This window comes from Porites lutea, chromosome 4 (genome assembly GCF_958299795.1).
Source record: "Porites lutea chromosome 4, jaPorLute2.1, whole genome shotgun sequence".
Classification (NCBI taxonomy): Eukaryota; Metazoa; Cnidaria; class Anthozoa; order Scleractinia; family Poritidae; genus Porites; species Porites lutea.
Genome location: NC_133204.1, coordinates 4,938,804 through 4,958,038, shown reverse-complemented (window position 1 = coordinate 4,958,038; position 19,235 = coordinate 4,938,804). Strand labels below are relative to the sequence as shown.

The following is a 19,235-nucleotide window of genomic DNA, read 5'->3' as shown; positions in this document are numbered from 1 at the left end:
TGGCAGCTCTTGGGGAATTCGTTCAGACAAGAGAAAGGCAAGAGATATAGCTATAGCTGTAGCACTTACACTTTCAAATCAGTTCCATATTGATTCGCGAGTTGAATTTCTTCACTGTGTTGTTGGTACAGTTCTAATGTTATACCATGCACCTTGCGATAGAGCGAACAGTTTTAGCAGCATTAACTTTCATCAGGTATCGTTAAACTCAAGCGATCCATGATCGAAACTACGATGTCGTTAGGAAATTTCAAAAATCATTTTGGGGTTATTTGCGCATGGGTGAATATAGATGACTCATTATTCTACTTTGGTTGTCGTAGAAAAATGATGAGAATCCAATGTATTGAAAACACCTGTGAAGTATAATGATTTACATATTTGTTCCTTTTTTAGCGTAACGGATTGCGATCAGAACTACATGCAAATGATAAACATTAAGAAACTTCCCGAGTATTGGCCATTTCAAATCATTCAAAATTTTCGTAATAGTTCCAGGAGTTGTACTATATTCATTTTTTAAAAAACGTGCCGATCGTCTCTGCGCACTCTCAATGTCCTTTATTTGTTTTTGAATGTGCGGATCCCATGCGCAACATCCATGTATTCAAGTTGTGGTCTAACTATTAAAAGTAAGATAGGCTTGCTCTTTTACGTTTTCGTTTTCTGGACCCTTACTTTAATAAGTTTCTTCTTATAACGCTAAGGGATCTGTTGGCCTTTTGCCATAATCCTAGCAATTTAGATCACTAGATAGCTCAACTCCAAGGAATTTGTGGTGATCGACAGCTTCCAAGGGTTCTCCGTGGATGGTGCATTGCACAGTATTTCCAATTTTTTTGGAACAACGATTGTTGATTGATGCTTTGAAAACCAGCGACCATTTTGAGGGACTCGCGTCAACCGGAAGTGGACTTTTTGCACTCTCGAGCGATGATTTTGAACAAATTTTTGGCCAAATCGTCTCTATAACAGAAAAGACTCTTAGCAATACAAATTTGGAAGCGTCAAGGCATATTAAAAGAGAATAAGGTTCACTTCCGGTTTACGTGCGTCGCTCAAAAACGTCGTTGCTTATAAGCTATCCATCTTCCGGTGTTTTACAAAAGAATCCATATATGGGTACACTATAGGAATCATATATGAAGTATCTACCACTCTTTGGGCGAGTCCGCTGACCAGGAATCTCGAACAGCCATTACATCTGATAACGAGAAGACACACGAGAGATGACGCTTTGCGTGCTTCGTAGAAGCAGATCTTTTGCCAGCAAACTGCTTCTAACTGCAGCCGCAGCTTTAACCGTTACTCCAAGAGTTACAATGGCTGAACTCTGCACAGATGGTGGAAAGTGCAACGATGAAGTGGAGAAGGCCAAACTTGCTGCTGAGGCTGCGGAGAAGTACAAGCCTGAGGACTCGATATTCATGAAGATCATTCGGAAAGAAATCCCTGCTGATATAGTGTACGAAGACGACAAGGTTTGTTCTCCTACTTTGTAATGGTCGTTTTAACATTTGTGGTCTTAAAGACTCAGAAGCTTCGGGGTCGGTGGGGTGGGGGGGCGGTGGGGGGTACTCCGTATTTCAAGGGGCAGGATTACTAAATGGAGGCGAAAGTCAAAACAACAAAATCCCCAGGGATACTGACAAAACTGAAAAATTCCCCAGACGAAAAATAGAATCCGCATAAAATCCCATCCTGAATTCCCATTCCTTGAATAAAGTTGATTAAAGCAAAAGGGAATTCCTGTCCAGGGCTCGAAAAAAGTCCATCCAAAAGTTTTGGACAAGTAGATTTTCTTGTGGGAAAAGTGACTTTTAAAGCTTATTTGCCCAGTGAGCAAGGATCCAGGCAACTAATTAAATCATTAACAAAGCCATGCAAGAAGTGGCCCCAGGCAAGCGAACTGCTGTCGTGATATAACTGGGCAATAAACATGAAGAATAATGAGATATCAACTATATAACTGAGGTCTTGTTGAATCCGTCCTGAGACACTAAATGGAGTATTTTATTACTGTTTTTTAGCCTGCATTGCAGATACTCTAAACCGCCTGTACAGAGTATTTGTGAATTAGTGCACATCATCGTGTTATATGTTGATGTTTTTGATTGGCTTGTCTCTTTTGCAGTTTGTGATTGGTCTGATTTGAAAAAAGTGTTGACAAGCCAAACGTGATTTATAGTTTATGGTAGTGTGAAATATGACCTTACAGTTAGCTTGAACAACAGAGAGGCACTGTAAAGGAATTCTAACAAGTGCCATGGCTTTGACATAAGGCAAATGAAATGATGACAAACGACACAAAGAAGGGTTGAAACTGTCTAATTTGGCCCATCTTGTTTTTCTTGAGATAAGTGAGTCTTTGGACTGGAGTGTGATGTTCTTTAGTTTCTCTGTTGGTAATTCCTTTTGTTTTAGCTTTTAAGAACAGTTTATAATGGGCAGTGCATCTGCAATGATTAGAAGACAATGGAAAATCAAGGACTGTCGGTAACCAGTCGGCAACTTAACAAACACATTTTGGCCTTCAAGGAATATTCTCTCAAAGTATTTTCCTGTTCAGAAAGACTAAGGCTTTCAAGCCCAGACTGCTCTTTCACTGCTGTCAAAGCTCTTTGCCAACTTTCGACATGCTTGCATCCAACCATCATGCACTCATAAGAATTGGGCCAGTTATGAAGCACGTAAGAAACGTTCCTATCAGAAATGCTCTTTCTAATACAGCTGTGGTAGTAATTTTGCCAAATCTTTGTTAATAGCCAGGTAGTTTATGTATAAACTTGGGAGGTATTGACCCTGAAAAACCCTATTGAGCAACCTTAATATTTTATTTTTCTGACTTTCTCTCATCCCTGCCTTTTTCATTGTCCATTGGGGGGGAGGTGTAATAACTAGGCTTCATTTCATCGGGAAAAGTGGTTGCAAAGCCGCCCAGGCTGGATCATGAAATTGTTTTCAATGAAATGTACATATATACTGAAACATGAGTTTCATTCGATTTTTCCTGTCAAAGTTACATTTTTTTGCATTTTTCTCTGGCATATGTTGGCTGTGGTCTTTTTCCCCTGTGCAATAATTTTTGTATAACTCTTAAACTTGATGATGTGAGAAGTTGTACCAGGTTCTGCATGAGTGGTTACCAGCATTTGAGGTGTGAATGTGTTCTTAAGATGAGATTTTTCCATTCACTGAAAAAAATTAATACCAGTGTAAAATTGTGAAAGTCCTGCTTGTTAGTGAAAAATTTTTTGTTGCATTCGTGATCGAACCTTTTTCAAATCACATTATTTAAACTGTATGAGACAAGGCCATTTGCATGATGGTGTGATTTTACTACTACGACCAGAATCCTTCATGTTTTTGCTTTCTTGTACAAATTAGGGCTTTTGTTATTTAAACCTCACTGGGATGACCAAATTTAAATGTGAAAGGAAAAACGAAAAGAATTCTGGTTGTAGTAGGAAAATGACGCCATGACGTGCAAATGACCTATTTAATTGTCTTTGAGATGGAGTACGTACTTTATAGCCATTTTGCATGTGGCAATTTTCCCTTTGGTAAATATAACTTTTAAACTTTCAGTAGGTTTTCTCAAATGTGTTACTTAGTATGAGATTTTCATTGCCTTATTTCCTCTTAGATAATACTAATGAGTCAGTTTTTGACTGACAGGCTGTTGCTTTTCGGGATGTCAATCCTGTTACACCCAAACACATTCTAGTAATACCTCGCAAACCACTGATGCAGCTATCATCAAGCACTGAAGAAGACATTCCTGTATGTATATCCTTCTCTTGCAGCTGTTAACTTATTAGCTTTACACAATGTACATGTAGGAGTATAAATAATCAATGTACATGTACCTTGTAGTTTATTGGGTTCTTTACCAGCTAGGATTGCAGTTTGGGCTATTCTAAAAAAAGGCATATGTCACTACACTAACACACCAAAATATACACAATGTAGGTGTTGCACCTGACTAAAAAAGCAAAATGATGCTGATGCTATTAACTTAAGTGTTTGTCAGAATTATTTTATGGAGATTGTTATAACAAGTACACATTATTTAGTGCATTCTTAGTTGGACAGAGGCATTCCATTTGTAAAGGCCAACTGGTTTTCATTAGCTAAATGCTGAGTACAGCAAATGGCTTTTTTTGTATGATCTCTATCCTTGTTTGTAAAAAGAAGTATCGGCATGGCTACTTGATCCTTTATTGTACCCACTTTTATTCCCTTTCAGCTTCTAGGTCATTTGATGTGGGTGGCAAAGAAAGTTGCAGAGAAAGAAAATCTGAATGAAAGTGGATACAGGCTAGGTAGGTAATCACTAACTCTTTTAATTAACCCTTAAAAGGGACACAGTCAGCTATGGGACTGATCTAACCTGGACACTGCTTTTACCAGTTTGAAAGCATTTACCTCAACCCAAAATCAAATGTATACACCAGATACATGTAAAAATTTGCTTCAATCTTGCCTAGTGTTTCATCTGATCCTCGATCTTTTACTGAAAACCCCTTTTTGAACAAACTTTTACTCATCCTATAACATTTTTTTAAATCATATTTTGTTAAACACAGTATTGAAAGGAACATGAAAAGAAGAGGTGGGAAACGTGTAGGCGCCCAGCAGGGGAAATAATTTGCCTTCGTTGACCAAAATAACAAGAGAAATGAATCAATAACATTTGAGAGCAAATCATGGTTATACATGTACATAATGAAAAATCAATGAAGAAAGGTTATATATATTTGGTATATCAACCTTTCTTGACCTTGAACCTTTGACAATGATTCAGACAATGTTTCATTTCTCACCTCTAATGATTATTCGAACGGAAGTATTTGTCAATGTTTGGCTTTCTCTGAACAAGTTCATTGGTGAATTCCAAATAGTACATAAAAATTGAGTGCTCTGATATGACGTAGGGTCTATAATCATGATTGTGACTTGCAATATTTGCCTAACTCCACAACACTGGTTTAGGTGTTCCAGATGCGCTTCTCACTTTCTGTTCGCATGCGTTTTGGGATATTCAAATCAGCTAAGAAGTGGTATCTTTTGAACATGTGCATCAGCTGACTGTGTCCCTTTAGGTCTCAAGAGAAACCAACATCAAGACAATGCTCTCCTAACAATATCCATACATCAATTCAAAAGAAAAAGTTATGAGAATTAATACAATGATCACCACTAAAAAGGTGCTAAATCTTTCATCATATTCTCTCAACTTATTCCTTAAGGAAATGTATGGGGACCAGTCTGGAGAATTTGTATGTGGATATTACTGCTTAAAGAGTTTATCATGTAAGAATAAACTGAAAATTCCAAGTGGGGTTTGGAAAAACATGATGACAGTGCCCTGTTGCTCCCACCCCACCCAGGAACTGACTAGCTTTTTCTGTTTGCTTTCAGTCATCAATAACGGACGGGATGCTGCCCAGTCAGTTTATCATCTTCATATCCACATTCTTGGTGGACGACAGATGTCATGGCCACCTGGCTAAGTCACCAAGCAAATAAACCAGATTATAGTCACCAGTATCTTTGACATTTATTAGGGATCAGTTTTAAAAACTAAAAGGCAGGATCAGCAGGGGTGAAGGGGGAACTTCATAAAACTAGAAGTGTATTTTGATATCCTTGTGTGAAATAAATAAAAATCAAATCAAATCTATGAATATTGATTTTGCTCAACTTACTGTGTAGTACTTGCATTCTTTGAACAAAGGCAATCTTTTCAGTAGGTGAGGCCCTGTTTATATGAAGAAAAGTTTTCCCAGGTAGAGGGGTTACCCACTCACCCGAGCTATGCTGGGCAAACCAACTTTTCATAAATTTCCTTAAGAAACAGGGTTGACCAGGGGGGTTGAGGGTAGTAGAGTCCAACAATTATACTAAAACTCATGTAAAAGACTAAAATTAACAAAACCGTGGTATACTTTATACCCAAAATTAGCCGTGAGTGAATACTTTATACCCAATTTTAAGCATTTTATCTCAAATTAAATACCCCAATATACTGTATACCCAAAAACCCTGGCCGACCCTGACGAAAGGTGGCAACACTTTTCATGACAAACAAAAAGTTGGCTTGGTGAGAAGGGTGACTCACATAGCCAGATCACCCTCCTAGATGGGCCAACTTTTCTCCATTTAAACACTTAGGCTTGCCCGGCTAGATAACTTCAATCAGAGCATTCTTGAGCATTGTTGGCTTGTACCAAGGGGCTCAACTTTTTTTCTTATACAAAAGCTTGCTAAGGTTGACTTGGCTGGCAGGGTGACCCTCTTAGTGTAAACAGAGGGCTGAGAAGTTATCCATCTCTGTTTCTTTCTTCTTCCTCACAGCCATAATTTGTATTGTAAAACAAAGGTTATCATGTTTGATGATACCATAATATTCTTTTTCTTGCTGTGAATAGTAGACACCAGCTCTAACATTTGGGGTCGTGCTTATCAACTAGCCATCAAAACTTTTTTTTTAAAATAAAATTTACCCCGAACTATTTTTCTGAAAGGATAAACAAAGAGTCAGTTATGATTTTCTGCATTAAAAGGCTTAGTGTCTGTTTTTTACCTTATTGTTGATTCCTGTTGAAGAAAGACTTGTCTTTATTTTTAAGTGTGGAATTTATTTATTACTGATGGTAAATATCACCTTTGTCCAATAAATTTTTATGTAGTTAAGTGAAAACAGTTGTCAGATACACTGCACATGTGTGGATAGCACAGATTGTGGAGATTAGAACTCCAAAGAAAACTCATCAAGTGGGTTGAGGCATTTGATGGATAAAGGAAGGGGTAGGTACCTAGACCATGTGTACACTTATGTGTTTTCAAAAGTATGCCTTTTGATTGTCAGGTTATCACCTGCTCTGATTTGAGCATTAGTGGGATGGTCTGGGTCTTGCCTGAGTAATTGGACAGTACCTGCCATTGTGCACATGCACTTGGATAGTTTTTTTTTTTACTTCTAGCTAAAAGCTCTTGGGAGATCTTGTGTTTTATTTATAAAAAAGGTTGAGATATCACCAATTTTTGTTCGGTTACAGAATGTTGCGTCATGTCCTATTTGGTCTGTAATAATACTTGTGATAAGTGGAATACGGCCTCAAGGGACTACTGATCACGTCAATTTTCTCTTTTATAATTTTTCAAGAATCAAAAATGTAGTTGGTGGTGGGGGGGGGGGGGTACTGCCACAGATGGGCTATAAAAAATTATAGGTATGTGCAGCTGTGAAGGGTATGGTTTTCAAGCAGTTTACTCTGGGATAGGGTATATAAATCAGAGATTCTGGGTCTAGAAGAGGGTATCATTTTCCATTTAAACTGATCCATTGGTTGAAGATTTTAGTCTAGACTAGGGAAACCCAGAATTGCCACTCAAGAATATAAAAAAAATCAAATCGGTTTTGTTTTGGCTGGACTGTGCTGGTGACCTCTGTTGTTTCTGGAAAACAGCTACTCTAGGATAGGGGGGGATTTGGGGAGTTTGGTTTAGTGTAGGGTAGCAAAATTCACTTGAACTGTAGCTCTGGTATAGGCTAAGGGTTCAAGGGTCCCAGTGGCACATCCCCACTCAAAAAGTCCTAAAGTACCCCCCTGGGTTTGTGGGTAGAATCTGGCAGTCTGTGACAAGTCAATAAGGGCATTTTCCACTTAGAGAAAAAACAAAAAAAGACTGAAGGCTGTCATAATGCTAGAGGAAGATTGAGTCTGTTAAGTGATTTCCATGAATATAATTTAATGATACATCTGTGAAGTACACTATAGTTTTTATTTCCGTGGATACCCGCTAGGTATAAATATAATAAACCCTGATGCCAATCCACTGTTATAGTATATAGGAATAGATAATAGCACCGTGTATTAAAAGGTTAAGTTTTTTACAGAACGATAAGAAAGTTCACCTTACTTACATGTGTCAGAGCTCTTTGGAGATCAAGGTCTTAAACAATAGGTACTTTAAAAAGGTCACATAAACGCTCACTTAATAAGCCCTCAGTGGGCTAAGAAGAGGAAATAAGGGATTTGTTAGAGAACCAGAACGATTATACGGTACAAGGTCATCTATGTTGTTGACGTTGGTGCATATGAACTATCTTCTTCAGCTATAAGCTTTAACGAAAGAGAGGGTTAAAGAACTGTCACCAATAGTTTCTTCACCAAAACTTCTTGTGGTTGCTGGCCATATAAACGACGTATCCCACAAAAACGGGCATGCCGATGAAGCTTCTAACCATGTGATAGTTATTCCACTTGACAATGGTATCCCGTATAACACTTTCACTCTTCTTAGAGGTGATATCTTTATCGTAGATGGGGTCAATGGAATTTGGCTTGAGGATGAAAAGCGTGTAAGGAAAAACTAACGCCACTATCCCTCCGCCGATAAGAAAAGGCAGTCCCTTCTTCGGATTGCAGTAGTATGCCCCAACTCCGGAAACAGTGGAGACTAACGCCAAGCAGCTCTGCAAGACTTTGGCTCGATCGAAACTCTCCATCCATTGTCGATGGCATGATTTCGTGTCCGTCAGGGTCATACGAGCCGGATGTTCCACAACATTGACATAGATCGCACTGCCAGAAAAAATACCTGCAGCCACAGTGGAGAGAACTTCCAGACACGAGAATAAGTCGTCGGCGTCTAAACCCATCCTGAACAGAAGAATATTTTGTTGATATTTCTCGCTGGGATAGTATAGGCACGCAAACAGTTTAGGCACACCCAGGCTGCTTCAAGCAAGCTGCGCAAATAAATGTTGCGCACACTCGCATGGGCTCGAGACAAGAGGTCACGCGATAGCTTGCGAGATCGGTTAGGCTAGTCACGCGTTACCTCACAACTGGCAGGATATAGTTTTTTTAATTGTAGAAATAGCCCACGTCAGGCTCCTGTCCGTGTTCGATATGTTAAAATTCTAACATAACTCCGAGGCTTTAGGGACAGAATTGCAACTTTTATCACGGCTCTATTGTCAATTCCCAGAAGAGACCTGAGCACAAGACCAAACCAAATACCGTCAATTCTCTTTTAAACCCCCGAGGGGCTTATTTATTTCAAGCCCATATGGGGGGGGGGGGGGGGAGCTTAATAGAGACGGGGGGCTCATTTGATTTAGAAATGACGATTGTATGCATTAGAATTCAAAGTGGAAAAGCTCAAGTGCAAGAAGTTTTAGGTCATGCAGGCCAGGATCAGAATCAAATCCCAATTTCCAGTTGCAAATAAACCATCCCGGATCAGTTGATGAATACAGTCTATCATTTATTAGTGAAGAGTAATAAGGGGAGGGGAGGGGGGGGGGTTGTTTAATAAAGAGGGGGGCTGTATTAACTTTCTCCCCCTGAAAAGGAAGGGCTCCTATTAGAGGGAGGGGGCTAATTTGAGAGGGGGAGCTTAATAGAGGATTTACGGTATAGAAAAACGACCAGAAAGCCTTGGAGTCATGCTAGAATTTAGCCTGCATGGCAGGCGCAAAAAGGGAAGGGGGAGGGAGAAGGGAGAAAAGTGCGATCGTCCTCCCTTTTCCCCTTCCTTCCTATTCCCTACCCCTTTGGACATCTGCATGCAGGCTGGTTAGAATTTTAGTACATAAGGCATGGGCTATTTTAAACCCCTTTCCAAAGGCCTAAGTGGAATTTTTTCTACCGTTGTTTGCATCGTATTGCTCACAAGAAAACCCATTCACAGAGATAAAGTGTCACTCCATTCCACTATCTTGTTTTTAATAAAATTTGCAAACAAAAAGCAGAACATATAAATTATTATTCATGAGATTTATTGTCAACATTACAGTATTGCATGAAAACGGCAAAAACAAGAATCGTACCTTCTGTAACATTCGAGAAAGTTTTTGTCAAGTGAAATAGAGCAAAATTCCAAAGAAAAAGATGTTTTGTGGTAGTTGCCTTAAAAAGCCTTTACTTTTCTCGTATGATTATAAGTGCACAAATCCCTTCTACATAAATATCCAAATAAAAAAAAGAGAAATAAACATTCTACACAAAGGTTTAATGAAAAGGAAGGTCACAGTCACGAAATTATGACACCCTGATCGCACCCGTAACCCCCTTCCCACCCACCCAAGACAAAAGTGCGGACGCTTTGTACATATTATGCAATACACCAGATATACAATACAAAGGCCAAAATAAAATCTTAAATAAAATATTCACAGATTTGTTCATCAAGCCAGTGTTTTAATCCAAATAAAAGTTATTCATCTTCATTTTTCGCATAACATATGGAATCGAAAAAACCTCAAAGCGATATTCACTTTTAATATTGACCAAAACTTGGAGGACCAGTCTATTCTGTGATCAGTTCTTCATTCAATCTTGTCGTTGGTGAAACCAACTAACAGTGTCGATCAGTTGTACACCAGATTATATACACACCAGGCTAAAGCAGACAAATCGACGATAGTGCGAACCTTGTGAAAAGTATTCCATTTATCAACAGTGTCCCTGATTTCTCCCGGATCCTTCTTCCCAGCGACTTCATACTCATATATAGGTTCAATAACACGGGGCTTCATGGCTATACCAGTGTACGGCACATTAAACGCCAACAATCCTGCCGTTATCAACCAAGGTTTGCCTTTAGCTCGGTCAATAGCAAACGCCGCAATTCCGCCGGCTATCGGAAGCAACGAGGTACCCGCCATAAGAAACTTGGCTCGGTCGAAGCTCTCCCGCCATTGTCGATGCAAAGATTGTGCATCGTCCAGTTCCATTCTTGCTGGATGTTCAACGACGTTGATATAAATCGCCCCTCCAGCGATAACACCAGTGGCGATTGTCGAGGCGAATTTTATGAGCTTAAGAGCGTCTTCAGCGTCCATTTTTTCTTTCCAGAACGGCCGGGTTGATCAAACTCACAACAAACAAACACCGCACCTCAGGGCCTCAGCTGACCTTGAATATATTTTTTTAATTTATGCAAGATTATAATTATTTTAAAAATTTCAGAAAACCCCCTCAGAAAAAATCGAAGAAGGGGAGGGAGGGGGCGGGGGCTGTACACAGGCTAATAAAACGAAGATTAAAAAAAAAAAAAAGAAAAGTTATAAAGATTTACGATCAAAAGAAAGAACAATTCAACTAAATACCAAGCATCGCAAATTTTTTCTCGATGAGGAGCTCTAATCAAATCGTCTTTGGAACAAGGCCAAAACTAGGTTTCTTCCAAAATATGTAAGGTGTCATAATTGAGGGATAAGAGTAAATGCATAAATTTATAACGCTGCATCACGCTCCCCGTTAACCTGCCTTTGGGGCCTTGTTGACAAATTACTCCTGACGCTGTGCATTCATGAGTCACGCAAAATCAGCATGGGTGTGTTTGTTTGTTATTTACCCGCGTCCCTTGCCAAATTAAAACAGCGTATAAAACTCTCGCCCCTTCGACTCAAAAGCAACGTCGTCACTGTGATCCGTAGCTTGATAGAGCACTGCTAACACTCTTTCAAAATGACCAGTTTGACTCTGCAGAAGATTTTTCCAATGATCGAATTCATCACCACCTTCACCTGTGGCATACTGACGGGAATAGCACTTTATGTAATTGCTGTAGAGCAGCCATCACGAATGACCATGAAGGACCCCGTCGCTATTCATCGCCAATGGCTGACAAGTTTTCATCGAACAGCAAAACTCATGATGGCCCTATCCATGTTTCCTCAGACTGCTGGTGTTGTAGCGTATTATCTAGACGCCACTCGCGGTCTTCCTTGGTTGATCGTTGCTGGGTTAGTTCTGTTCAACATGCCATATACCTTGCTGGTTTTGAAGCCTTTCTTCATTGATCCCATACTTGATGAAGATACCTGCTCTAAGAAGGAACACGCGTATGTGGTTGATCGTGTAGTCAAGTGGGCAAGAGCTCATATCGTACGAGTGCTAATCAATATGGCTGCATTTGCTTTATGCGTTTACACTGTTGTTTACAAGTGATGCTTCGTTAGCGGACGGTAAAGCTCCTTTAGTCCGATCAGTATCAGAGCAGAAGAAATAGATATGTATCATCTGAGTGGTTTTCTGTGGCTCGGTTTCTGATCGAATCTTCCAAAGCGTTTTTGCTAAGCGACGTTATTTCGTCAATTAAGCCTCGTTTTTCAAATAATCCCGCCAAGGCCGGTTTTGTTAGGACTGCTCTTGAACTGTGATAATTGATCAACGAATCGCAAAAGTGTGCTCTTACTTTTCGATATGTTTTGAGAAGATTTAATACTGCCTAGTTATCAGCCTTAAAGTGTTCGCGGCTGGCTTTTTATCTTAGAACAGCTTAAGTGGTGGTTTTTTTTGTTTTAGTTAAAATTAACGTGAAAACTTCACGGTTGTTGGTTTCTGGAGGTTTTTATTGGCTTCTGATTTGTATCATGCATGTTCCTTTGAAGAGCCCTTTTAATGTATTGAAATTCATCATCTACCACTGAGACGCAAAGTTGACTCCTAATCACCTGCCTAATGGACTCAAACAAAAGTAGCGAATAGACATTTTTCTGAATTTTATGTGTTTGCTCCTCCCGATTCTGCGTCCCCAACCCTAGCCTCCTTGGGGCTTTGGTCACGCGTTCCTGATGCAAAAGCTACCTCCCCCGCTCAATTCCCCGCTCTGGCCGAACCCTTCGGTCCCCCTCCCCGCCTCCTGCAACTGGACTAGGCACCAGTTTTAGCCCTTTTGCTCTTGCTGGGCCTCCCCTATTATTCCTACACACGTGTTACATTCTTCCTCTTTTCGCCGGCCATCTTGAATTTGCGATAAAATGGTAGGTGAAAGGGAATAATTTGAAATTTTTTAGTACTTTATGGTCGGTTTAGCAAAGAGGTGATTAATCTTTTGAAATGAATAAATATCAAGCTGTAACCATGCAAAATCTGAGAGTAACAAGGGTTTGGATTTGGTCACAATTTTTTGTAGTTTCAGAGAACCATTTCACGGTGATTTCACGACGTGATTTTACATCGAACTTTTCTCAGGACTCTTTATCGATATTTGCTCGGTTAAATTTAGCTATTAATTTTATCTAAATGCATTTAACATTTGTGAGGTTGAAGTTGTCTGGTGTAGAAATGGGGCAATAAAAGTAAATGACCTCATGGGAAAAAAAGACTTCAAAGTCTCGGATTGTTTACACGTCTCCAGCTCCTTTTGTTTTAAAAATTTAAGAACAGGTTTCAACTCTCTTCAGAGAGACATCTTTGGGACTAGCACTTTGTGTATGTCTTAAAGTGATGTTCATCTTATTGAGAATGGGCGAAAAGGAGTACAGAAGGCAGGGACCAACTCTAAGTGTGATCTCCATCTAATAAAAGTGTCCACTAAAAGAACATTGACTATATCAGCACTTAACTGTAATCACCTATTTCCGAGCATTTTGATGTAACCATTTTGTTCCCTCCACATTCATTATAAGTTTGTTTTACTGATTATTGTGTTATTGCTTACAAGGCGGCTCGACCTTTGATAACAATCTATGATGAAGCAGGAGAAAATGCTGGACAGACCACCCTTCCTGCTGTCTTCAAGGCTCCGATTCGTCCTGATGTAGTCAGCTTTGTTCACACCAACATGGCTAAGAACAAGCGACAGGCATATGCTGTAAACGTCAATGCTGGCCACCAGACCTCTGCAGAGTCCTGGGGTACAGGCCGTGCTGTTGCTAGGATTCCTCGTGTTAGAGGTGGTGGAACCCATCGATCTGGCCAGGGTGCTTTTGGCAATGTATCTTTGTGATGAAAGATTTCTTTAACCCTTCAATCCCCAATATCCACATACAAATTCACCAGACATCTCTATACATTTCGTTCAGAATTAGTGGAGACAATTAGATAAAGGATCAAGGCATTTCCCTTAAGTAATCATTTTATTGATTGTTGTAACCTTTTCTCGTGATTTTATTTTTTGATGTTTGTCACTGTTGGGACGTAAAGGGCTTAGTGTTAACATTTTATATCATGCCTTCAAATGTCTTCTTTTTGCTGCCGACTGTTATAACTGTTTCTAAAAGGGAATCTATTGCGACAGGTACTAAATGTCTGTCTTAGAGAGATAGAAGTCTTAAAGTTAGGCAAAGGAAAAGACTAAACAAGGGCCTGGAACTCTTGGTGTTCAATTTTGGGGAGTGTTGAATCTCTTATAGATGTTTTCATTATGACAGAGATGACTACATATGCCCTCAAATGTAGACAATATAGAAAGGGTGTATTCTTTAGTAAGATTTGAAAATTGATGGGTTAGCTTCTGCACTGGTTGTTTTGTTTGAATGCTTGTTATAACTATTCATAAGTGACTGATTGAAATGATTGCATCACTAGTTGAAATTTTGTTTACTGAAAATTGGGGGAGTAGACTTGAAAAATCTCTTACTGTATGAAAGTTGTAAAGAGACTGAAATTTCTAACCATTTTCCTCCGTGAAAGCAGGGTTAGCAAATTGTCCTCAATTTATTTTAACTGTTTCAGTGAACAAGGAGGCCACATTTTTGGCTCAGTTTAATTATCACTGTGTTAGCTGAGCCATCTTATATTTGAGGTAGCATCCTTAATTTTTAAACAAGATGTGCCGAGGTGGCCGTATGTTTGCACCTACAAAAACCTGGCGCCGCTGGCATCGCAAGATCAACCAGAAACAGCGCCGCTATGCCATGTGCTCAGCGCTAGCTGCCTCTGCTCTCCCTGCACTGGTAATGGCACGAGGTCACCGTGTGGATGAAATACCTGAGGTACCATTGGTTGTCTCTGACAGCATTGAGTCCCTGCAGAAGACAAGTGCTGCTGTTAAGTTGCTAAAAGCTGTAAATGCATATGGGGATGTTGAAAAGTGCAAGGATTCTAAGAAAATCCGTGCAGGCAAGGTAAGTTTGGGTGTGGTATATAGTCAAGCCTCTTTGATACGGACACCAAAGGGACAGGGCTTAGTGTCAGCTTTGCAAAGGTCTCTATAATATAGAGGTAGCTACTGTATGAAGGTTCTCAACTCTGGTACAGGACGTGAAAAAAGTCCTGTCTGGTCATCCCGGACAAACAGATTTTTTTACTGGGCAAGTAACTTTATAAGCTCCTTTCTCCATTGGTCCAAGAAATCATTAAGCAAAGCAAAGGTCATGGCAAACAAAATTGTGGGAGCTAATTGTTTAAAGGACAAGCTTTAGTATAAGGATTTTTCAAGCCCTGTGGGATGAAGAGAAATATCCATAATATAGAGGGGTATAAAAAGGAGGGGTGTGACTGTATAGGTAAATTTTGCTTTGAAACATTTGTATCTTGATTTGATGATCAATATCTTTGTGTTTGGCAAATCCCCAAAGCTCTTTTGAGGCTGTGGGCTTTTTGTCTTCTGGTTTCATTGGCTTTCTTACAGAGGTATTCAGGGCTGTGCTCTAGCAGAGCCCGGTGACCCTTGGGGCCTAACTTTTACCCTCAGGCGACTAGAAAATCTCAGATTTTTCATACAAATCACATGCTGGGCACCCTAGATTTTACAGTTTCAGAGCACTGGGCTCCCTTCAATTTTCCTTAGGGCGCAGTCTTGGGTATTGGATAAATAGACACGGACAGCCTATATAAAGTCTCGAAATGTTAAATTCTTAACATGTATTATTTTATTACTCCATTATAGTAAAAACTTACTGACCTAAACATCAGCACCAAAATACTTTGTTTCAATGTTATTTTCACAGAGTGCCAGCTAGGAATTAGGTGCCCAACAGTCTCTAGTTGAAGTGTCAGTGACAGAGAGGGCTGGGCTTAATACAGCAATAGACCTTGCTGGCATGTTTGTTTTGTTGCCAGTGTAATAGTCGCCCTCAAAATTGGACCTATGTTGCTAAAAAACACTCTTTATTTCCAGCAAGATAAAGGTGCAGGGGCCCGTTTCTCGAAAGTCCCGATAATTAACGGGCCCGGTAAGCTGTCTCCGTTTACATTAAAGATCGAGGTTTCAATAGTTTTGCATCTAACATGATAAAACTGTCAGTTAATGAAACTAAATGGAGTAGTTTGCTAGCCAGGACCCGCGCTCTTATTCTTTATATTTCTATTTGAATTTTTTATTTCGGGCCCGTAAAGTTACCGGGACTTTCGAGAAACGGGCCCCTGATCTCATAAGTATTGTCACATGATCTCCAATACCAAAGCATACCAGCAAATAAGGTTTATTTAGCTTCTTGAAGCTTTTGGCAGAAAATCTGAAAATTTGGGTTTTAAGTCAATGTTAATTTTGGTATGTAATCACGCTGTGTGCCTTACCGATACATATTTTACAAACCATGCTTGTTTAAACTTTTATATTAGGGTAAGATGCGTAACCGTAGGACTGTGATGCGCAAAGGCCCCCTTGTTATCTACAATGAGGATCATGGTGTGCGAAAAGCCTTCCGTAATTTACCAGGAGTTGATATTCTTTCTGTGGATCGTCTGAATCTTCTCAAGCTTTGTCCTGGTGGTCATATGGGAAGGTAATAAGGACAAACTCTATGTTTATTCTATGTGCTTGTTATTTGATATTGATTTCTGGGTTCTATTCACCAATGGTCTAATGGCTTTAAAATCCAAATTTCTGTGAATGAGCTCTGTTTAAGCAGTTTATGCATTTTGCCAAGGTGCTAGACTTAAATGCAAGGAATTGGCTTTCTTTCTTGTGCTTTAACTGAACAAACAAGGGAAGCATTCAGTTATTTTGTTTGTTGTAACTCACCTGTAATGGCAAAGAGCCTACTTGTAGCAATCAATACTAAGAGAAGCAAGTGAATAGAAAGTACAATTATTGTATCTTCTTGTCCATGAGGTTAGTCAAAGGTACAGCATACTCTTAGTTTAGGGTATTTCTGTATCCTTGTAGTGTTCACAGCAAGGGTCATTCTTTGGTTATTGAGAAAATGTGTTTTTGTTAGCTCATTGATGGTGGCTTAAAATAAAGTTTTAGTAGATCATGAGCATATAATTTCTTTCCTTTTCTGGCATGAGCTTTTGTATAAAGCGCTTTACAGCATTGTAAGAACATTACGTACTTGTATACAACACAGTTGATGTGCTTGTTTGTGTTCTGTAGGTTGTGTATCTGGAGTAAGGGTGCTATTGAGAAACTTGATTCCTTATATGGAACTGGAAAGAAACCATCCACTGAAAAGAAAGATTTCAAGTAAGTTGATGCATCTTTTGTCTGTATGTGGTGACAGTTGACTTGTGAAATCAGCTATGGTTTAATGGGTGCATACAGGCACATATGAGTAAACCCATAGAAGACATCACCACATGCACAAGTTGAATTCAAAAGTTGAAAGTGTTGGTTAATTTAGGCAAGTGTCAGCTCTTTGCATGCAATATCAAAGGAAATAGCAGCCATCAAAAGCTGCAAAAATCAATTGAGTCCATACATTCTTTGTAAGGTTTTGAGTTTTTCGAAGATAATTCCTCCTGAACGATTTGGTATATCAGGCTCAAATTTTCACAAATAACTGAAGTTGTTATGCTCTCTTGATATTCGGAAAGTGTATTTTAACAGCTTGATCAGAGAATGAAAGGAATACGCTAATGAGTGAAAAATGTAAACAAAGATTCGGATATATTTGTAGAGGCTATACATGGCAATCCCTTTACCCATAGGGTGAGGATATTAACCATTTTTTGCTTATTTTTTCTTTTTACAGTCTCCCACAACCAGTCATGAGCAATGCAGACCTCAATCGTATTATCAACAGTGAGGAAATACAAGCTGTCCTCAGACCCGCTGGGTAAGAAAGGGTCCATTTCTTATCATATTATTTTTATTAGTAATAGCAAGTTTTAATTTATTTAACGTGCAAAAGTAAATCTGTCAATCTGACACAAAGTAGTCGAGTACTCTAACCTTAAGAGACTGATGCAAAATTGCTGCTCATGATTTGCCCTTTTTTCTTTAATTCTTTAAATGTAAAGTACATTTACTTCACTTAAAACCTAAAGCATTTGATTGGCAAACGTTACACACTGCACTCAAGCATTTGAACTGTTCTATGTCTTGTACAGTGTACTTTTTGCAAGAGTTGGGGGAGGGGTGAGCTGAATAGCTTGGTGCAAAAGGAAATCCTATTGAAGAGCATTAATCTGAGATACAAGAAAGGCAAAGTGAGAAACATTGTTCTGCTTTTCAATAAACGTGGAAGCCGTCTTTGCATTTTGTGTATAGAGCTGGATTAATATCTGTAACGTTTTCTGTTTTCTGTTGAACGAAAAAGAATTCTCTCTGCTGGGAACTGAACTGTATTTTATTGCAAAAAAAAATGTATTGACCACCAATCACCACCGTGATTTCAAACTGAGAATACAGTAATAAAGATTTAGAGTGACATTTTGCAGCAGACGACAAACTGAAACGACAGATTCAAGTTGAGAATTTGTCAAAATACAAAACGTGCTGCTAAAAATAGTCGCAAACAATTGTTATAGACAAAACTAATGTGAAGCTGCTAGATAGAGAACTTGATGTCTATATCATGGATTTATAATGGTTATAACACTAAGTGGAGTCCAATTCGGACTGTTTAATCACGAGTATGATTACAGACAGAATTGGACGAAACGAAGTTCTGTTACCAATTAATCATAACTATAACAAAATTTGTGATGTTTTAGCCCTTTTGAAATAAAAAACACAAGAAATTCCAGGAGTTTTCTTGCGTGCAGTGAAAAAAAACGCCATTTTATAAATACGCGCATGCGAGGTTTCGTACTGTCCAATTTCTTAGGCATGACGCGTACTGTCCTATTACACTGCCTTATTGGTGCTGAAATCAGGACAGTTTATAGCCAATCAGATTTGGGAATTTTGTTATAGTTACGATTAAGACTGTCTGCGATGCAGGCTTGTAATTTTAGGGTAGAAGTAATGAATAGTTAAGCAGCAGTTAAGGGAAGTCGTGGTCAGGTGCTACAAATTCACGTTTGCCGTTTGCCGTAAGTGTGACTCTAAATTTCTCTGTTATTGTTGCTGCTTTTCCACCAGACCATCAAAGACCCGCCGAGCAATCCGTAAGAAGAATCCTCTGAAGAATATTGGCATCATGATGAAGCTGAACCCTCATGCTAAGACTGTCAAGCGAGCTGAGATGCTGACGGTAGAGAGGAGGAGGGCTGCTAAGGAGGCTGTCCTCAGCAAGAAGAGGGAAGGAAAATAATGCTGTGTTGAGTTCAACTACAATAAATCAATAAAGCAGCAGAGTTCAATGTGAAGTTCTC

General features: G+C 39.3%; 5 protein-coding genes across 5 annotated transcripts; 3 read left to right on the top strand and 2 right to left on the bottom strand.

Moving 5' to 3' along the window:
* The first annotated feature begins 1,182 nt into the window (after positions 1-1,182).
* On the top strand, positions 1,183-5,686 carry LOC140933991 (uncharacterized HIT-like protein slr1234). The gene is made up of 4 exons (XM_073383680.1): positions 1,183-1,481; positions 3,679-3,783; positions 4,250-4,325; positions 5,425-5,686. Exons 1-4 carry the CDS (start codon positions 1,230-1,232, stop codon positions 5,514-5,516), a joined length of 525 nt encoding a protein of 174 aa, XP_073239781.1. The 5' UTR covers positions 1,183-1,229; the 3' UTR covers positions 5,517-5,686.
* A 2,052-nt stretch (positions 5,687-7,738) lies between these two features.
* Positions 7,739-8,723, bottom strand: LOC140933990 (uncharacterized). The gene has a single exon (XM_073383679.1). It carries the CDS (start codon positions 8,669-8,671, stop codon positions 8,177-8,179), a length of 495 nt encoding a protein of 164 aa, XP_073239780.1. The 5' UTR covers positions 8,672-8,723; the 3' UTR covers positions 7,739-8,176.
* Positions 8,724-9,781: 1,058 nt separating this feature from the next.
* LOC140933989 (uncharacterized) lies at positions 9,782-10,931 on the bottom strand. Its single transcript, XM_073383678.1, has one exon. It carries the CDS (start codon positions 10,859-10,861, stop codon positions 10,388-10,390), a length of 474 nt encoding a protein of 157 aa, XP_073239779.1. The 5' UTR covers positions 10,862-10,931; the 3' UTR covers positions 9,782-10,387.
* Positions 10,932-11,340: 409 nt separating this feature from the next.
* On the top strand, positions 11,341-12,314 carry LOC140934904 (uncharacterized). Its single transcript, XM_073384464.1, has one exon. It carries the CDS (start codon positions 11,490-11,492, stop codon positions 11,970-11,972), a length of 483 nt encoding a protein of 160 aa, XP_073240565.1. The 5' UTR covers positions 11,341-11,489; the 3' UTR covers positions 11,973-12,314.
* Positions 12,315-12,709: 395 nt separating this feature from the next.
* Positions 12,710-19,229, top strand: LOC140935376 (large ribosomal subunit protein uL4-like). The gene is made up of 7 exons (XM_073384925.1): positions 12,710-12,787; positions 13,471-13,743; positions 14,579-14,875; positions 16,314-16,477; positions 17,071-17,160; positions 17,669-17,752; positions 19,003-19,229. Exons 1-7 carry the CDS (start codon positions 12,785-12,787, stop codon positions 19,172-19,174), a joined length of 1,083 nt encoding a protein of 360 aa, XP_073241026.1. The 5' UTR covers positions 12,710-12,784; the 3' UTR covers positions 19,175-19,229.
* Positions 19,230-19,235: the final 6 nt, after the last annotated feature.